The sequence below is a fragment of the Copadichromis virginalis genome, linkage group LG12 (genome assembly GCF_057382275.1).
Source record: "Copadichromis virginalis isolate Kocher_CV1m ecotype Utaka linkage group LG12, C_Virginalis_male_GT1.1, whole genome shotgun sequence".
NCBI classification, from domain to species: domain Eukaryota; kingdom Metazoa; phylum Chordata; class Actinopteri; order Cichliformes; family Cichlidae; genus Copadichromis; species Copadichromis virginalis.
In genome coordinates, this window is record NC_140629.1 from 22,635,094 (window position 1) to 22,655,203 (window position 20,110).

General features: G+C 39.2%; 2 protein-coding genes across 2 annotated transcripts; one reads left to right on the forward strand and one right to left on the reverse strand.

Moving 5' to 3' along the window:
- Position 1: 1 nt before the first annotated feature.
- usp39 (ubiquitin specific peptidase 39) lies at positions 2–5,694 on the reverse strand. Its single transcript, XM_085475454.1, has 13 exons — positions 5,494–5,694; positions 5,119–5,197; positions 4,944–5,038; positions 4,722–4,858; positions 3,307–3,459; positions 2,992–3,217; positions 2,824–2,898; positions 2,410–2,477; positions 1,977–2,165; positions 914–1,056; positions 645–780; positions 431–517; positions 2–286 (listed from the first exon to the last, which is right to left on the reverse strand). The coding sequence occupies exons 1-13, from the start codon at positions 5,552–5,554 to the stop codon at positions 233–235; spliced, it is 1,503 nt and encodes a 500-aa protein (XP_085331580.1). The 5' UTR covers positions 5,555–5,694; the 3' UTR covers positions 2–232.
- Positions 5,695–5,908: 214 nt separating this feature from the next.
- lg12h2orf68 (linkage group 12 C2orf68 homolog) lies at positions 5,909–9,735 on the forward strand. The gene is made up of 4 exons (XM_085475458.1): positions 5,909–6,150; positions 8,500–8,615; positions 8,721–8,863; positions 8,950–9,735. The coding sequence occupies exons 1-4, from the start codon at positions 6,041–6,043 to the stop codon at positions 9,070–9,072; spliced, it is 492 nt and encodes a 163-aa protein (XP_085331584.1). The 5' UTR covers positions 5,909–6,040; the 3' UTR covers positions 9,073–9,735.
- The last annotated feature ends 10,375 nt before the right edge of the window (positions 9,736–20,110 follow it).

Genomic DNA, 20,110 nt, shown 5'->3' on the forward strand with positions numbered 1-20,110 from the left:
ATGTGTACTGGACCTGGTTTATTTAGAAACTTCCAAGTAGTAAAAAGATAAAACTGTGGGGAAAAAAGAAAAAAAAAACCAAGCAGACATTTGCTTCATGTGGTTGTAAAGGATGCCCTGATGCTCTCTTGCCACTCTCATTCAACATTCTGTTGTTTTAAAACACATAAATACCCAGTTCATGTCCAGGACAATCACAAAGCCTCTGGTTATTCACACACTGAGGAATACTTTAAATCCCCATGTGGTTGTTTCTTCCATCATTGCTTTCTTGCCTCTTCCAGATCTGAGAGGGGAGGAGAAAGCACACTGTCAACTACAAGGACTCCTTGTTAAACAATTAACGCATGTCGTCAATATCACAGTCCGAAGATGCAATGGTCTGCTTCAAACTGTGGATGTTGCACATAAAACTGAGTGGTCGACTTGCCTGGATGTAAGCCTCTGAAAGTGTGATCATCTGAGGGAGGATGTCAGTCACCTGCAGGTCCTGCATCTCATACCACTTTCCAGTTCCCTGATTAAACACAAAGACAAACGGATGCCGTTTAAGACAAGCCACAGTTTACAAAATCAATTTGGCTAAAAGCATTAACGTGCTCGGTTAATTCTATTAGCAGTACCAAAAAGTTCTAGATGCTTACATGATGCAGAACATGTATTCTGTACGCTCCCTCAGTGGGTTTCCCATCATGCACTACATTTGCAATGAGGTCATACGTCGTGTTCTTCTCGGTGGCTTGAGCTTCTTCTGTCAAGTATTCACGAAGGTCTACATTTCTGTTGAATTACACAAAGGGACGACATACCGTCATTTAAACCGAAGACACAATGAACACACAAGAGATACAACACGCAGTAAGTATAATGTCTTTGATCAAGGCTACATTTTGAATACACGAATGGCACTTACGTTATAGGGAAGTTGACAATTGTGGGGTTCTTTTCCACAAAGAAGTTGTTCTTGGTGAATCTTTTGATGCAAAAGATGAGGTACGGAGGCAGTTTGGTCAACTGGAACCTTTTGAGAAAATTCTCTTTGTAGGTTTTGTATTCCTATAATTAAGGGAAAATACACAGATTTGTTCTCAGTGTTCAATTATTAATAGAACTCACATCTAAGTAACACTAAGCTTTAAATGCTCTAATTTCAATTAAAATAGACACCCTTTCAAAATTAATGTTATCAACAGATTTTTCTTTCTTTTTTTGGAGGAAGAGATTGTTTTGAATCAAATTAAGTGGACTTTTATGCAACACCAATTTGTACCACATGACTGAATGGCCATTAGCTGTAGCATCGAGGACTGCCCTGAGGAGAAATGTCGATGTAGAGGCAGACGTGGAAGGAAAGGGATTCTAGAGAACAGCCTGAAAGGTGAAACTTCTCATGATGCTAGACAGAAATCACGCTTGGTTGCAAAGAACCAAAGCAATAATAACCAGGAGCAAAACAAGACAAACATGTCTAAGCTTTGCACCACATATCCAGTTCGTGGATATTAACGGAAAAGCTAATAATGCTTATAGACTGTAAAAACCTAAGTTTCAATGCAAACTTTTGTATCACTGCAGGTTTTCTGCAATAAAAGTTGTTAAACCCAGTGGCTACGTCATGGATGTTAGAGGGCATAATGCTGCGCTTGATATACGCAGCGCACTTCCTTCATTCTGACACTAAGTGTGTGGCACAAACTCAAGAGGTGCGCAGCTGTTCTCCACATCGGTGCAAGCACAGTGGAGGAGAGAGGAAGATATAGGCTGTAGTTGTGTCAGCTACATTAACCGTTTCTGATAAAACACTGTCACCTAGTGTTGACACCTTTAGTTCAATTTTGCACTTTCTACTTTATATTACTGCACAGCCATCAGTAGTACAGATCACTCCACTGCGATATTGACATGGCAGTATTTGCAAGCTCTTTTACTTTGTGAGAGTGATTATCAAAGCCAGTAGGATTAAAATGAATCGGTACCTTCTCTGTGCTGCCATTGAACTTGGCCAGGATGTTAAAGAGAGGGACCTGAGGGATTATAAGCTGCTCTTTTTCATCCTTGTACAGTGGAGCAGTTGGGAGGTCAAGGGTCAGAAACAGAAAGGAAGACTCAGACATCTGCTCCTGATACTCATCTGTTGTAAGCAGAGCCTCTTTTTCCTCTGGCGGCTGTAAGATTTTAAAAATCAAAGTCATCAAAACATAAACAACTCAATTCACAGGAAATGAGTTATATACTTTCACAGAATACATAGTAAAATGCTATTGGACTCTTAGAAGAACTGAATCTTAAATAGTGCAGAACTTAAAAAGAATTTGAATAAGTAACAAATAAAGTCAAGTTTTTCTATTACTAAACTTATTCAGGTCCATATGTTAAACAATTATCTTATAACACAAGCAAGAAACTCACCAAATCTGGGTGTGGGAGTTTTTTGGAGAAGATCCGCATGTAGCCTTGAAATGCTTTTGTAATGATTGCTATGAGGGGAGAAGGGCAAGAAAAGGGAGGTTTAGTGGCCTCATAATGAGGTGAACCGTCGAAGTGATCTCTTCCACCTGCTCTACATTCTCACTACAAGTCACAATGTCATCTGCAAACGTCATAGTCCACGGAGCTTGTCCATCACACTGCACAGTCACAATATGATTTTGTGCAGAGACTGCAGATTCTGTATGAAACCCAAGGTTTGAGAATCAAAAAAATACAAATTAAATTAACCCTTAAAGTCCTTAAGATGCTTTTAATATCACAACAGAAGGCTAAAGATGCACTACTGCATTAGAACCAAACTTAAGAGTCAAATCCAATTTTTTTCCCACTTACATGGCTTCTTCTTTGTGCCTCCGAGAGCACCATGCAGGGCATTTAAGAACCACGTCATGAAGTCCACAGCATCACCTGCAGAACAGAAAACAATCAATTAGCACCAAAACCTGTATTGAAAGCCTACCTAAGCCCAGAAAGTACAACTTAGTGAATGTAAAGCAATACCTTGCTTTGTAATCTGGAAGTTCTTCTTGCTGCACAACACTACAGCCTGCAACATCTCGTGGGGCGACACATGGGCCTTAAAGTTTCTTGGATTCCAAAGTTTGCGCATCAGCTCACCAAACCTCTGCACCAAGAGAAACATGATGTCTCCCGGGGGCCTGCGGATTCCTCTGTAGTTTTCCTCCTCCAGGAAGTAATTTCGCAAAGGTGGAACATTAGAAAAAGCCTTGAAAAGAGAGACACAAATGAGAAGGGAGGATATTATTCAAAAAATGTACAACAATTAATAAAATCTAGAGTGGTAGATATCCATACCTGTAACACCACATTGGCATAGTCATTGGCTTTGATGTTGTTGAGCCCTACAATGCCCGGTAAGTAGGTGGTACCGTCATAGGCTCTGTACAGTTTACCCTGCTTGTCCAGCCCCGCAATGTGCTGCTTGGTGAAAGTTGGCTTCAGCACGTACTGTAGAGAGAAGAAATAAGATAAGATAAGATAAGATAACATAACATAACATAACCTTTATTAGTCCCACACGTGGGAAATTTGTTTTGTCACAGCAGGAAGTGGACAGTGCAAAAGTTATGAGGCAAAAATTAGAATACAATAAGAATAAATACAGTACACAACTGTACAGAATAGAATAAAATAAAATACTATATACAGTAGAATAAAATAAAATAAATATACAATAAGATAAAAATAGAATACAAATACAAATACTATATACAACTGAGTAAAAATACAACGATGACAGAAAGGATTATTGCACTTAGTATTATTGCATATGTATGGATGTGTTTGCTTGATCAGTTAAAGTCTTTATTATGGAGTCTGACAGCAGTGGGGAGGAAAGACCTGCGAAATCTCTCCGTCCCACACCGTGGGTGCCGCAGTCTCCCACTGAAGGAGCTGCTCAGTGCTGTCACAGTCTGCTGCATGTAAGCAAATCAGCTGTTTGTGGTAACTCTTCCAAAGCCAGAGCTCAGAAATAATGACAAAATCAAACAGAACATGGTTAGTATCATATCAGACTGAAAACACTGGTGCTTCTTCAGTCAATCCAGTCACAATTCAGACTGGAAGATATTTATTCACTCAATTCAGCTTAAAAAAAAGTCACTAAAGTCAAAATATTTTGAATGTAATTTAACCTTTAGCATAGATATATATTTACACTGTAGATTCTTTTTCTTCTTTCGGCTGCTCCTATTAGGTGGCATCACAGCGGATCATCTGCCTCAATTTCACCTCTTCTCATTACAGCCCAGTATATGCCTTATCCCTCCTCTGCACATGTCCAAACCTCCCTCAGACTTGTCTCTAACTTCACCTCTAAACTGCTCAACCTGAGCTGTCCCTCTGGTGTAGCTAATGCTGTCTATCCTGATCACAGAGATAAGTGAATACGGTCCAGTGAGTTTAAATGCTCAAATTGCCTCCAGTCACCAGATTTCAAAGCAATGGGATGTGATGAAACAGGAGCCACACATCATGGATGTGCAGCTGACAAATCTGCAGCAACTGTCTGACACTATCATGTCAAAATGGACCAATTTCTCTGAGGAATTTTCAATCACCTTGTTGAATTTCTGCCATGAAGAATTAATAAGCAAGCTCTGAAGGTAAAAGGGGTCCAAACCTGTAGTAATAAGGTGTACCCTATAAAGTGGCCAGTGAGATTACATGAATTTTAGTTTTAGTATGAAAAACATTACTTTACTTACTGTGATATCTTCTAGTGATGAATCAATGATCTCATAGTTATCTGGCAGACAGTAAAACTTGAGTGTATGCAGATTGAGGAACACATGATGGGTAAACTGTACGCTGTGAGTGTACGCGTGAGACTTCAGACCTCTTCCTACAAAAAACAAAACAAAACCCACACAAATCAGTACAAATACAACAGGGTCTCTGATCCCCAGTTAAAATGTCAATTTGCCTACCTTGAAAGTATTTCCCACATATAAGGCAGGCGTAGACATTGATGTGGGAGAGAGAGATGGAGCAGAGTTTCTCAAAGTCGAAGTCCAGCACACTCCTGCAGGATTGACAGACGTGAATTCACCTGCAGAGGTGGAATACAGCTTTAATAGCAATACACAGTCTACTCCGGCCTACCTGTTTATGGTGTCAAGGTAAGGACAGTGGCGGCTTCTTCGGTCTTCTACTGCATGTCCTCGTCCCACTTTGGCTGCCACTGCAACGTGAAGTGGCCCAAGAACAAATGTCAAGCCAAACCATGTACCAACATTTCAAAGCAATGAGCTAAACATGCTAACTAGCTTAGCTTTAATGTTGTGAGGTATGCTTGTTTTCAAACACTGGGTGCTTTAAGATGATGGGTATCGTTGTTTTTAGCACACAGTGGAGACACTTATTGATCCGTCTATACGTTACTGGACAGGCCAGTAAAAAAAAACGAACACACCACTGGCTAACAACAACGCTAACTGCTAACCAAACGCAGGGCATACGTTTGAGGAATATACTTACCTCCGTCTTCATTGTCATCATCATCTAAATCCACCTCTCTTTCACGCTTCAAAGAAATCATAGCAGCAGAGAGACGGCGTCAAAACAATGGAGAAGCTAAAACTTTACGTTATTTGGAGGGAGTGATGAATGGGTCAAACACGGTGCGCCTCGAAACTCGCGGCGATTGTGCGTTGTAGCCGTGGAGCAGCAAACTAAAACCTAACCCGGAGTTTAAAAACCTACTAACGCTATACACGCTGTTAATCACTTACCAAAAACTAATATAATAACTTGCCTAACTTCTAAACTCTAACTGGACCTTTGTTTGTCTTTTATATATATATATAATATATATATAAAGGTTTGTCATGTATGGGTATTTGTTTATGGTGTGCAATTTAGTTATAACATTTTTATTAACTCAGGGAGCATTATAATTGGACAACATGTTATCGTTAGTTAGCCGTAGCTATATAGCTTTTTGACCGTTCACAGTGCTCTGATTGGGACTTGTTGCAATCAGTAGTGCTTAAATACTGACTTTGTTTGGAAGCGGTTTGCTGAAATGGATGTTTTAAGAGAAGAGGGGGTCCACGAGCTGAAATACAAACCAGGTGGCCGCTTGGATATGAGCCACGGCTTCCTGCACCATATCCGGAGGAACCAGATTGCTAGGCGAGTTCCTCAGCTGCTATTAGCGTATGCTAGTGCAATAGGTCATTCAGCTAAAAACATAATCGTTGTTATTAGTAGTGAAAAGTAATTTTATGATTAAGTGAATGTTATCTTGTTATTAACATACACGCTTTTACATTCGGAGCTAAAATATATGGGGAGGTCGCAGAGGCCTGGTGACCAGTTCGTTTTGATTTAAGATGCTGAGAAGCAAAATGATGAACAACTGCATACTGAAAAAAACTGAGTTCAATCAGTGCGTGCATCTGTGAAAAGGGGGGTCATTTTTAACTTGTTTTTGACAGAAAACACGACAGACCCCAAAAAATACTAGGAAAGCAATTAAACACATCACTTCACTTCTATAATGTTTTTGTTTGTAGGTTTCTTTGAAATGCATTTCAGTATAGCAAGTAAACTTGGCACAAAAGGTAAGGAAAATCTGTATTTGGCTTTTGAAAATAAGTGATATTTCACTGTAAAGTCTGTTTATGTCCTCTTAAATTGTGCCACTTGTGGGATGTGCCCATGAAAAAACCTGGCAAATCTTCTCTGTGAATCCTAAACAGTTTCTTTCTGCTACTGACTCTTGTTTTGAGATTCTAGTACCCCGGATACAGACAGTCAGGTGTCTGGTTGTTGCCGGATTAGCACCACCTGTTATCGTGGACCTTACAGGGTACGTGCCAATAGGGCAACTTCAAGTACCTTATCCAAATTAAGGGCCAAGTTCTATTTGACGCAGGATGTCAGACAGGCGACGAAATGGGAATCCCAAGAAGACGACACAATAAGAAGACTGTTTCTTCACCCTGTCAGCGCTTTGGAACAGAAGTCAGACTTCTGTAGATTTTCAGTCAAGGTTTGCAGAACAGTATGACTGACTGCGCTCTACCCAGAAAATCCAGACCAGACTCCCAAGGCCAATCTCCAGGGTCATAGGGCTGCCAGGAGGCTTGCCATGACTGCTGTTCACCATCAGGCAAATTTGCGCTGCTGTTGGCAACATGTGCACTGGGACACTGTGATGATTGCTGCACTGATAGGGTAGCAGCTTTTGGTGGAGGTAGTGTTATAACGTGGGGCAGCATCTCCTTTGGTGGAAAAACGAGGCTTGCCAAAATTTGAGCCAATCTCAAGGCAAGAGATATTGAGATGAGATTCTGCAAATGGTGGTCACCACAACAGAGCGGACCACCTCAGCTCCGGTCTTTGGGAGTGAAGAGGATGGAATGTCCTACCTGAAGTCCTGACCCTGTTGAACAGTTATGTGATCAGCTTGGATGTGGACCAAACCGGTGACCAGCGTAGAAGATGCCAAGCTGTTGAGGCTGCGTATGGTTACTGCTGCATGCATAGCCCCATATTTCTTGGATTAAAAAATTGCTAAAAAAAAATTTAAGACCTAAATCATCTAGTTCAGTAGACAACACCAAACAAGAGTCAATAGCAGAATAGGCTGTTTGGTATTGAGAAGATTTAGCAGGTTTTTCATGGCAAAACCCCCATACTCACCTCTGCTGATCATTCAATGCATATGTTAGGAAAAATGCATTTTCCTTAGAAATGTGGGACTACTGAAGGGCAAATAAAAAGGCTTCCAACGGTATGAGATTTATTTGCAAGGTGGATTGTTACAAGAAAGAAATAATGGACCTTACTTTTTGTGCCAAATTTACATAGGAACGACCTACTTTCATAATGCATTTTCTGAACTATACAACAAACTGTTAGAAATTTACATACATGCATATGTAGGCATGGATATCATGTCCATGAATCATTTCACACACAAAAAGACTGTTCAAAGAAAATCCCCAAATTACATTGCAAGCCTGTATTTAAGCTTCTCAATACTGGCTGAAGACTGGCTGACTGGTAAAAAGGGGCATTTTGCTGTCAGTGTCTTTCAATTTTATTTAAAAGGTGACCTCTGTATACAGTGGTTAGTCAAGTCAAAAATCACAATTAAAAAAACAGTGTTACTCCATTAATGCTTGGGTTTGAATAAATGGAGAATTCTGCAATCTGTGACTTTGATAGTAGTCCACATGACAGGTTATTACTAAATGCGGTTGTTTCATTCTGCTGTTTTAGCATTAATTTTATGTAATTAAAAAAAAAAGCCAGGTAAAATTAACAGTAAGATGAAAATGAGAGCATCACAGGGAAGAGTTAAAAATATTTCTGAGGCTTAATCTTTTCTTTTCTTTCTTTTTGAATGAACAAATTGTTTATTACATGTTCTTGATTTAGGTTTTATTTTTATTATTTATTTATTCATATGCCATGGAACAACCAAGTTGTCATATTTTCTGCATTAACAAAATTTTGATTCCCTTTCTCCAGAGATGACTATGATAAAGAAGTGAAGCAAGCCAAAGAGCTTCAGCGGCGGAGACACACCACAACCCCTCGAAGACCCCGTCGACCTGACATGCAAGTGTACCATCCTCGAAGAAGACGTAAGACTGATGTGCTTTCTCTTGACTTTTGTGCTGATTGTGCACCCATTAGCGGGAAGATAATGTGTGTGTGTGTGTGTGTGTGTGTGTGCGCTCATTGTTCAGATGGTTCAGAGCCAGGGGCCGGTGCTGATGCTGAAGAAAACGAGAGTGGATCAAGCACAGAGACTGACGCCAGTGGGACTGAACTCTTTTGGCTTGAATATGAAGCAGATTCTGGTACCATTACATCCATCCTTGTGCACAAGGTTAATGCCGATTTCTTTTTATGGTGTTTTCAGCTCTTTGGTCATTTCCTGTGTGTAATTCCTTTAAATGCCCTCTGTTTCTGAAGGAAGACAAGCCTGAGAAGGTGGTAGAACGTGTTGCAGAGAAGAACATCCTGGATGCAGCCATGCGGGCAGCTCTGAAGGTTCGAATTCGAAAGGAAATTGATAAAAGGCGAGACAAACGCTGAGCAATCAACAGATTACGACCAAAAGGAGCTCCACACACAGAGGAGTAATGCTTCGTTTGCAGTTCTGCACTCCTCCAGAGCACTCTTGTGCATTAAGGGTATAAGAAGGATCATTTAGAGTGACTGTCAGCAGAGATCTAACATGGAGACTTGTATTCAGGCCTTTTTTTTTCGCAAGAAGGAAGAGCACAGTTTATGGCTGGGAGTTGTTTTCAGGTTTAATTGCAATTCTTGACCTTGGACAGTTGTGTTATTCTCTGATTCACATATTGAGGACACATTTAAGTTGACTGGACATTTTGAAAATTGTTACTTTTTTTTAATAGTTACATTTAGAAAGAGCAGGTACTCTTCAGCACAGAGTCCTAAAAGTGTTGTCCTCCATGTCCTGTGATTCTTGTGTTTACAAAGATTCTGTTTTGTTAAATTAAGATTTGAACTCTTTGTGCGAAGTGTTTTAAGCTGATCATCGGTCTGTCAGCAATCCTGTGTTTAAGAAATGAGGGAAATTAGTTTTGAAGTCTGAGTTTAGTAGATGTTGGGTTGGTAACTGTTCTGTAGGTTTCAGTGCTCTGATTTATTTTGGATTGTTGAGAGGCTTATTTTTGATACTGTAATATCTTTTTGAGAATGACACTTTACATATAAAATGTATAAAAGCCATGCATTGCTGTCCAGTTTTATGGTGCTGAGCACCACTTTTTTTTTTTCCTTATCATCTTATATGACAGAGATTCTGATTTTAAACATGAATATAATACTGGAACATAGAAAAATACGGCATCACTTTGATTTGACAAATGTTTCACATCACATTTTCAGCAGGTGGCAGCATCAGTCATATAACCACACAGACCTCTGCTGTAGTTTTCCTTCTGTTTAAATCAGGTTTTACTCTGTACTTCTGTATAAAGAATGCATTTTTCTACAGAGACCTACTAAACAGTTTAGTTTCCATAAAAAGGGCACTTTGAATTGTTCTAATATTTCCCCCTCTGAGGGGCTATGAAGAATTAGGTGGCAAGTTGCTGTACATGGAGTAGCACCTTAGGTTTGTATCCATTTCAGGATCTTTGTGCACCTCAGTCAGAGCTTCTGTCCTCTGCTTTGTCAGAAATCTCATCTCATTGGGGCTGCTTGTCCAACAATATATAGCCTCCTATACACAGGAAAAACTCTTAATTTGTAGAGTTCAGATTTCAAGTGGCAGTTTTATATTTTGCTATGCAGAGCTCTAAAATATGAACTTGAGTTTTCTGTGACAAAGCAGATGTTCATCTTGTGACCAAAAGGAGTGATTAGTTTGTGTGAAGTTGTACCTGTTCTCATATTATTTAAGCAATTGTGATTTTTGTATAACTTTTTTCCCACTATTATGTTATTTCTTTCCCCACCTTTTTACCTGGAGCAGTAGTTTATGATTTGTTTTTCTACTTTGACTTAACCAAGCAAGCTGGAACTCGCTAGTGATGTATTGTGAAAATGCCTCAAGTCAAATTCCTATGATTCGTAAGACCCTACCTGACAGCTACGACAGGATTCATTTTAAAACGGATGTCTATCAGTTATTCAAGAAAAAACGAGGAAAAAAAGGTCCGTCCCCCTAAAAGGCCGATAGCATGCACATGTTAAAATGTCTGTCTCCTATCAAACTCGAAAATGAAAATGGGAAGCTCCACTTCCCTGGAAATGGAAAAATACAAAACTGACTTGACATTTAGACAGATAAACTGTTGAGCCACGCCATAGTGGGAGATTACTACATTGTTTTTATTGACGTATGAAGATATGCAAACTTCATCCTCTGATCACAGGGCGGGCCAAATATTACACAAAGCCTTGTCAAGGAGGAGTGGGCTGTGCAAATTGATTGGCTGAACCGAAACACTCCCCTTCATGCCGTCAACGCCCTCCTCCAGCTTGCTTTCATTTCTTAAGCAGCATGTGACTGAAGGAGGGAGACACATTCCCAGGGTAGCTACTCTGCTGCTCAGCAGATTATCTAAAGTTACACAGATTTCCAGTTGGCTGAAATGGCCCAATCACAGCTCACAATTCAATACCCGACCCTTAGTGTAGCTTATCATTAGAAATTATGTAACTCAAAACCTTTTCTTCCGTACGTTAATTCTGCCTGTGAAAAGCTTTTAAGGGGTGAAATTATGCAGTTTAGCAAAGCACCAATTGGTTAGCCATTGTGGTAAAAAGCACTGGTTAGACTCTTTTCCCATCCACTGCTGTATTATTAAAAAAAAAAAAAAGACAAATTAAGAAAAATCCAGAAACCATAAACATACAGTTTCTATTTGCAAGAATGTGCAAGTTTGTATTGTCTTTATTTTTTACATACAGTAGATGTTCATACACTCCACTAACAAACATACTGACCCAATGTCAAAATCAGTCAGCCATTCAGCTTCTCTACTATCAGGGCCTACATCACATTGTTTGTCTTGATTTATTTACTGAAGTACTAAACACTTGAACTGAAATATTGTCAACAAGAGCACTATTGTCAAACCTAGCATCCAATATCTGACCCCTCAATGTTTGGGGAGTTTAGAGTTCTGTTTACTTTGCCGGCTAAATCATTACAGCGAGACCCTCGAGCCACATCACCTGACCATGCGTCTGAATTTCTCTTCTTTTTTTCTTGCTTTTGATGTTCTTGTAACTAAATAGAAATCCAACTTTATACCATCATATACTATAATAAAACGCATCTTGAAATTTGTAATGAGATCAGCATTTGAGGTTTAGCATTTGGCTTGGGAACTTTTCTCAACCAAATGGAGCAGTCTCGGAGACGGATGTTATACAACAGATCAGAGAATTGAGGCTGGGTTACTTAATCTCAACGTCATAACACTTCGAAAGAACTTCCAACCACCCCCAAAAACACAATTGCACAACTTTGGAACTGACAATGACTCAGTTTGATTCACAGTTACCTTGTTATCTGCTGTACCTTTGTAACTGCACTTTGTCGGTATAAGATACTGTGAAGATAACCTGTCTTTCTAAACAGCCAAATCATGAAATACATACTGTGACAAAAAAAACGAACTGCTAGCTGACGATGCATTTTCGTTTTAAAAACAAATGTGTTACAAAAGCCTCATCTATAAATGTGTAACTAAAAAACAAAGCACTCTTGAGTTCCCTTGTGGTTTGCAAGTTCACATTTTATTTCGCCCTTTGTTAACAGTTTAAAGCTAAATTAAGGCGAACATCTTGTGCAGAAAAGTTGGAGGAGGAAGTCCAGTTTTCTGCAAAAGTACAGTAGAGCAACAGCAAACACATACAGATATTGTATCAGCTGTCATCTAATCCTGACAGTGAATGCCGGTGACCTCAACTAAACAGCTGACCTGCCTCTGCCCTTCTCACTATGACTGTATTCCACTTGCAGCATGCTTAAGTCAACCACCAATAAAAGGCTAAAGCTTTATCAGCACGTTGCTACATAAGAAAAAAGATCTGCTTAGTGTGTGTGTGTGTGGTGCATTGTTCTTGAAAAACAAGCTTCCAAGCCTTTTTCCTTTAATTAGTTCTCAGTGCTTTTCAGTTGCAACAGCCTCTGTTGGTACCATGGTGCTGTTACCGTGGTGAGTCTTCTTGCCCATTCAAGGCTGTTCAAGTATGAGCTCCCCTCTACTAACATTCGGCTAAATATAGATGCTTAGCTGTCGAGCGCTGTAGTGGAAATGCACAGCTGCTGCAGTACGACCAGTAACCACAATTTGGGTCCAAGAAGTCTAGTGATGTTACTCGAGTAGCAGAACTTGACTGTAACTGTATGTGCAAGGCTAAATTTCAGAGTCAAGAAGTACATCCAGTCCTCCGTAAAAGGGAAAGGGAGAGGTTCCTAGAAGTTATTTCCAGTAAGGCTTCTCTTGCTCAGCGTATAGTAATTCTCAGTTGAAGTTTGACCTTTGCAGTAGAAAAATTAATATGCTCACACCCAACTTCATTAGGTATACCTGTTCAACTCCTCGATGAGTCTCGATTTCTGCTGCAACATTCAAAAAGCATGGTCAGAATTCAATGTAACAACGTGACAGCATGGATCCATCCTGCCTGTATAAGTGGTTCAGGCTGGTGGTGGTGGTGGTGTAATGGTGTGGGTGTATTTCCTTAGTACCAACTGAGGCCTACCTGAGTATTGTTGAGACCATATCTATCCTTTTATGACCATAGCGTCCCCATCTTCTGATCGCTGCTTTCACCAGGATAACGTGCCATCTCACAAAACTCAGATCATCTCAGGAGATTAACCAGGTCATCTACTAACCAAAAAGTGCACATGTCGAGGAGCGTGTCAGGCTACATTTCACTGTGTGTTATACTTGTATAACTATGCATGTGACAAATAAAGAACCTTGAACCTTGAAAAGTTGGTGCTTCAATCCCTGGCTGACAGTCATGCCAAAGTATCCTTGAAAAAGATGCTCAACTCCAAGTTGCGGTCCATCATGGGAGTGTGAATGTGTGCGAATGAACTAGAAAGCAAATAAAAACTGATTGTTTGAATGAGGGATGTCGTAGTATATAGTGCGTAGTAGAGTAGAAAAGCTCCATACAAGAACCAGTCCATTAAACCCTTATCATTTTAAACTGTTTTTTTGTTTTGGTTTTTTTTGTAACACGACACTTCCCTATACTGAAATGGCATCACACTCACTAGATCTCAGTCTGCACAGACTTTTATGCCAATAAAACATCTACATGATTTGGAGTGAAGCATTCAGTACAGGAAAAACTGTTCTCAGCATAATATTCCATTCAATGTGACGTTCCCTCAGCAGGTCATCGACAGGTTAAACTGCAGGTGATTTTTTTATGTTAACTTTTCAAAATAAAAATGAAACTTAACCTTTAACCTCCTAAGACTCGAACTCTTCCATGGCATGCATTTTTATTTATTTTTTTATATTTGTGCATATTGAGACCCAATGTATGTAAAAACAAAGAATCAGCAGATTTTTTTTTCTTTAACCTGATGAGAGCCACATATGAGGACATTTGTTTTAAATTTTGATAAAATAGGCAGTATAATGTCCTCATAAGTGGATATCAGGCCCTTGTCGAGCAAAATTTTGTATTTCGGTCTAGACAACCAAAAATGTGATTTCCACATATGTGGACGCCAGGTCCTAGGAGGTTAAACAAACAAAGGGATATTTTTATTGTTTATTTGGTTGCATTTACCCTTTCTCACTTTAAACTTTAAACATTTTAAGCGGCTCAGTCTAAATTCTTTGCATACACCTGTCTCCGGAGGCAAATATTTTTCTTAACAGTTGTTTGCCATTTCCTTTTGGCAGCGAGCTGTGTGAACTGCCCGAACTTGTCCGACATTCTGGTGTGATTAGGAATGACAACAGAATCTTCTCAGACCATATTTGGCCTTTTTATTGCTTTCATTACAAAACTGTAATTAACATATTACCTTGTGTTGCATGCTAACAATGACATGTTTCACAACAGAATGCCAACAGTACAAATGACTAAAATATCACATCATAAAGTTTCATGGGTGTTTGATAATAAAAGAAATATCTGTGCAAACCTTTCAAACTGCTAAATTGGGATCTTATGTCATTTTATCGATTTATTAATCATTACTATGATCTCATCAATTTGTTGTAAGCTTTGCTCTGGTTAACAACTTCAAATGTAGCTGAAACGGGTGCTCAACCTTTTCAAAGTGACCGATGAGTTCTGAGATGTAACTGGAAATATTATCTTCGGTTAAGAAAGGGTGGGACATGTTCCCCTTTGAAGCTCAAATCGCAGTGTTTGGAATTTGCTTCAGGGTCATTGCTCATTACGGTACTTACACAACCATGGATTTGTTTTTACATTTCAGACACATTACGATCACTTATTTGGAAGGTATCGAGCAAACCATTAGTCAGTCCATTAAGACACCGCAATGTTTTAACAGTTTTGAAGTTCAAACAAATTCACCCAAAGCATATGCAAAGAAACGGTGAAAAAATAAATAATAAATAAAAATCACACAATTGGGTAAATGCATGCTACCATCAAGTTGCATTTTGTCTGAATGGCAGGTTATAGTGTAAGGTGGATTATTTAGAACATTCAGTGCCAAACACAGATATGAGCTGTGCTCAGACTTATACTTGGTGTACAACTGGACACAAATTAGGCAAATGACAAAGGTTTACACTGTATATTCCCTTTGATATACTTATTTACTTAAAGACATGTTTGATGGTGGCAGCATTTTTTAGCCTTTTTAAAGAAGCCTTTTGTATGGACGCGTTAGTACTAATTATCATGTTAATACTGATTATCTGTTTAATCGGTACCCTTTACAGTCTCTATATAAGCACCCTAAACTTTATAAACAGATTTTTATTTATGAACTCAGCTTTTTGCCTCCAAAACAGCATGGAAATGAGACCATCTGAGGTGTCCTGTGGTGTGTGGTGCTGGTTTGTTGGTCTCTATGGATCTTGTGTTGATCCTGCAGATCCTCAAAAACAGAATATGGAGGTTTGGAGGCTCCATCAATGCCTTTGGTCCTTTCTAATGCTCTTCAAGCAATTCTTTAGCAGATTATGTGCATTTGCAGAAATCATTGGCTGGTAGGTCGTAGGGTAGGTCATAGCTCTGGAGGGATATGCTTTGTTTTGGGGACTTTGATCATTTAAAAGTAGCATAAATATGACTTGCAAGGTTTAATCATGTTTCCAGGATGAGGAAGTATAAGTGTAATATTATTATTATGTATAATGTATTTAGAGGTTGCAAATTTGTTGAGTTGAGTGCTTAATGACATTTCTTTTACTGTACTGTATTTCATGAATGGATTTTACAGTTCACCACTAATCTTAAGTGGTGAAGATGAGCAAAACAAGTTGTCTGTGTGAAAAAGCTGCAGCTCATAAAACAAAACAACCAACATAACTTAATAACTTAAAAGTGAAGCTCTTCATGAGTTAATATGCCTATATATAAAAGCTTCTGGCTAGTTAGATATTTGACAATATTGCTATGCTCCTGATAATATCGCCTTTGTATAGACACAGAATGTCGATGGTTCTGTAAATGCTTTCAATCTTAAATTCTTAGTTCCTATATCTGCAGGTCTTTCCCTACTAATCTTCACCTTGTGCGTTTCCTACACTTACAGCTACCTTTATACTATTTGGGTGTTGATTTACAATAGTTTCCCAAGTTTAGGCTTGAGTTACAGTGATTACGTGTCAGAGTACTAAGTATACTGACTGAAGGGCTGGGAAATGGTCGACATGTCACAGAGCAAGCTGTTCTGCTATCAATTCAAGGTTCACTGTGACATGTGAACATCACTCTTAACCTAAATAAAGTGTGCTGAAGAATGTAGTTATGACCTGACCTTGTTTTTAAAAGAGCAAAAATGGTCTCAATGTTAGAATTTCTCTAGTTAAATCATTAACTGAACAGGCATTTTGAAAGAGCAGAAAAGTAAATGAATAAAGATTTTTAAAAGTATAATCACTACACAAACCCAACCAGCTGTGTCGCAGATTTCACAATCACTGACTACTCGTCAATAAACCCAACCTTTAACTGTGGGATCTCCTGATCTTCTTGGATGTTGACTCAGTAGGTAAGAGGTCAATTACATTACACGTTCATTTTTTTCAGTGTGTACAGTTTAGGTATTAAACTTTCCCTTTGGAAGAGGAAGCAATATGAAAACCAAAAAAAACGCAACATTGCAAACCTCTTTTATTAACTTAAGAGTTATTTCTTTATGTGTACAGGATCACTTACATTAAATAACATGCTGGAATGAATAGTCCAGCACCAAGCAATGAAACCAAAACATGGTTTTGTAATCAGTTAGTTTTGGAACTTGTTACACAAACAAGTGAAGACCGCTCCTCCCTTTTTGCCAGCCAGGTGTTGCACACACCTGGCTGGCAGGTTAGAATACATTACGTGTGTCTTATGTAACTGCCGAACATGAGCTGAACTTAACTGAAGACTTACACCACAAATTATCTTGCACAATTTTCTTTGTTAAAGGCTAAGGCAGCAGGAGGTATGCAGTTTTTTTTTCCTCCCTTTGTCTCCAAACCACTCAACCTGAGCTGTCCATCTGGTGTATTTATTTCCAATCGTGTCCACACAGATTTCCAGCCATCTTGTAAACCTTCACTGCCATCTTTCAGCCACACATTACCGCAGACCCTGCCTGCACAGTCTTCTTCACTGTTTATTGCTTTGGATGGTTGACCTCAGCTATTTAACCTCATTCATCATTATTGCCGTAACCAGATCATGACACATTATTGTCCATCTTTATTATTATACAGGTATGCATACCCAAAGTTTTTCAGTCTGTTTTGAAACAGTACAAGTGGCTTCGCTTTTATGTGACTCAGTGTGTATAAAGTCTTTGATTTTCTGTCAGAAATATGTAGAATTTAAGGAGCTATTAGCATAACGTGATGAGTGTACATGAGGTCAGTTTTGCTTGGTACAGCCCTGACTGTTAAAACTATCTTTAAATGTTTGTATTTTTCCCCCTCAAAACCATTTTGGGTGTGCCTAGTATTATCTGCCCTGCCACAACTGGTACCACATTGTTGCTTGGTAGCGTGCATGAAGGGTGGGAGGGTACACAGATCAAATTACTCTTTGGAGCTTCCTCCATTCCCACTACCTACCATATAACCAAATTATCAGCTACAATTTGAGCTTAAAAAGCTCAGCCAGGGTGTTGGTTGTGCTCCAAGTCACATGAAAATAACCTGACTTTTATCTTGTTCTGACAGCTGCTAGTAACAAATCAAAAGACCGCAGTGAACATTGCTCAGGGCTGAAACTGGTCCAGTGGCTCTGAAACCCCTTTAGGTCCCCCGGTTAAGTGATGCTAGCCTTACCAGTGACCCTGACGATGAATGCCAAACAGTTAAACAAAGTGATTAAGAGGTAATGTGTACTGGAGACCTACATGTATCCATTAGGATTGCAGTTTATTTATAAACCCATTCTAATTTTGTATGATTTTCAAACCAATGTTAATGATCAGCATTAATCTTGGAGGGTTTCTCCCCACCCACAACCACATTGTACTGCAATCTGAATTTTCAAGACTCCAGCACCACCTTTGGACCCCGAGCCTGAGTCAACCTGCATCACAATTCTTAAAATGTTACAGTTGCGTGTTTTTTTTTTTTTTTTTTTTTTTACATCCCCAAATAAAGTAATAAAAATAAAAATAAAAAAAAAGCACAAAGACACTTGAGAGGTGTAGTTGTTTATTACAGAGAAGGAAACTACCCAGTCCAGACATGAAGTTTAATACAGAATGAGCTACGTGTTCCTTTGGAAGTTGAACGCATGTTGGTGGTGGGGAGAAAAGCAAATGGGGAGCAGAGGAAATAGAAAAGGCACTCTTACACTTACTATAGCCAACGGGATGACCTCCAAGTAGTAAAAAAAAGGGACCAAAACCAAAACTTCTATCCCACACATGAGATGGACATGTAAACAAGGCTGGTTTCTCTGTACTACACCAACCAAATGTTGCCATCACAGTAACGGGGATAGGCTTGAGCCAAAAAAAATTAAATAAAATAATTGCACCAGATATTTTAAAAAATGGGATTTTCGATAACTAACCTGCCTAAAAAAATAAGTTCTGCAGTCCAAAAATAAAAAAAACAGTTGTAAAATAGTCATTTACAATTAGCCAGTGACACTTTCTTGCCGAGGCAGTCCAAAGCTTTTCTGTACAACACTCTGGAGCCTCAAGCCAAACACCAAAATGACCACGTCACAAGAAAGTCAAGACCTAATACCCAAGTTTGTTTAAAGCTGCCTTCTGAAATTTCGGCTTCTCTGTATCCACGCCGAGCTTCAGAGAACAAATAAATAGTGTTGAGGTTTAATTCCTAGCCAATAAGACTGTGGCAAAGAACACACCCCTCTAAGGACAAAGATGAAACAGGTTTCTCTGTAGCTACACCTGCCATCTATATACACTTGAGGGAAATGGAGTCTTTAGGTCACTTCAAAGCATACAAAAAAAAAAAATTAAATTAAATAATCAAGTGTAACTAGTTTTTTTTTTTTTTAAATGACTAGTTTAAAATTGAATTTCAATGCATAAGCAATTCAATTTTTCCCATAACCTTCAAGTATAACCAAAACCTCTGCAGACCAGAGCAGTGACAGCAGCTTCTGACTTTTCTGTATTACGTCAGAAAACAGCAAAGGTCTGCAGGGGTGTCTGAGGCCTAATGCTCATTTAAGAGCTTGAATAATTAGGATTTGGCTTGCCCCTTAGCCTGCAATGCATAGCTTTTTTTCTTTTTTCTTTTTTTTTTTTTTTTTAAATAGTGAAAACAGCAACAACCCTTGAATTTTAAATTGTGCCATTCTAGCATCCTCCACAAGGATGAGGGGAAAAAAAACAAGCTAACAAAAAGGATAAATGAACACTGGGGGTCAAGGAACAACCGTACCAGGCTGACAACAGGAGGAATGGAGAAGCTAACAATTTTAGGGGGACACAGCCAGATCACACGACTCCAAATATGCACTTGAGAGGACTTTGAAATTATTTTTCTCTTTTAGATGTCATGCAGACTCATTAGTAGCACCAGTAAATTAAGAGGAATATCACATAAAGCCTATTATACTACCGCCATGACAGTGATAGTGACGATAGTGATGAGTGTGGAATGCCAAAAATGAGGGCTGAACGCCGCTACTCAGCGCATCACAATACGAAGCGGGGGGAACCTCAAGACGTGGGAGAACAGTAAGTACTACGGTGCATGAGTTCATGGAACTCATCTAGTTCTTTAAAACATCAAGTTTCTGAGGCATGCCTCCTGGGACCCAGCACGATACTGCAATCAGCAGAAAAACCGTAACAAGACAAAAGAAGGGAGGTGGAGTGAGGAAAGCGGTTAATGTGTTAAATGGTACCAATATGAGAGAAAAGGGCATTTCACCCCCGGAACCTTGGAGGCTTCTCTGTAGTATACACCAACAAGCCTGGGGG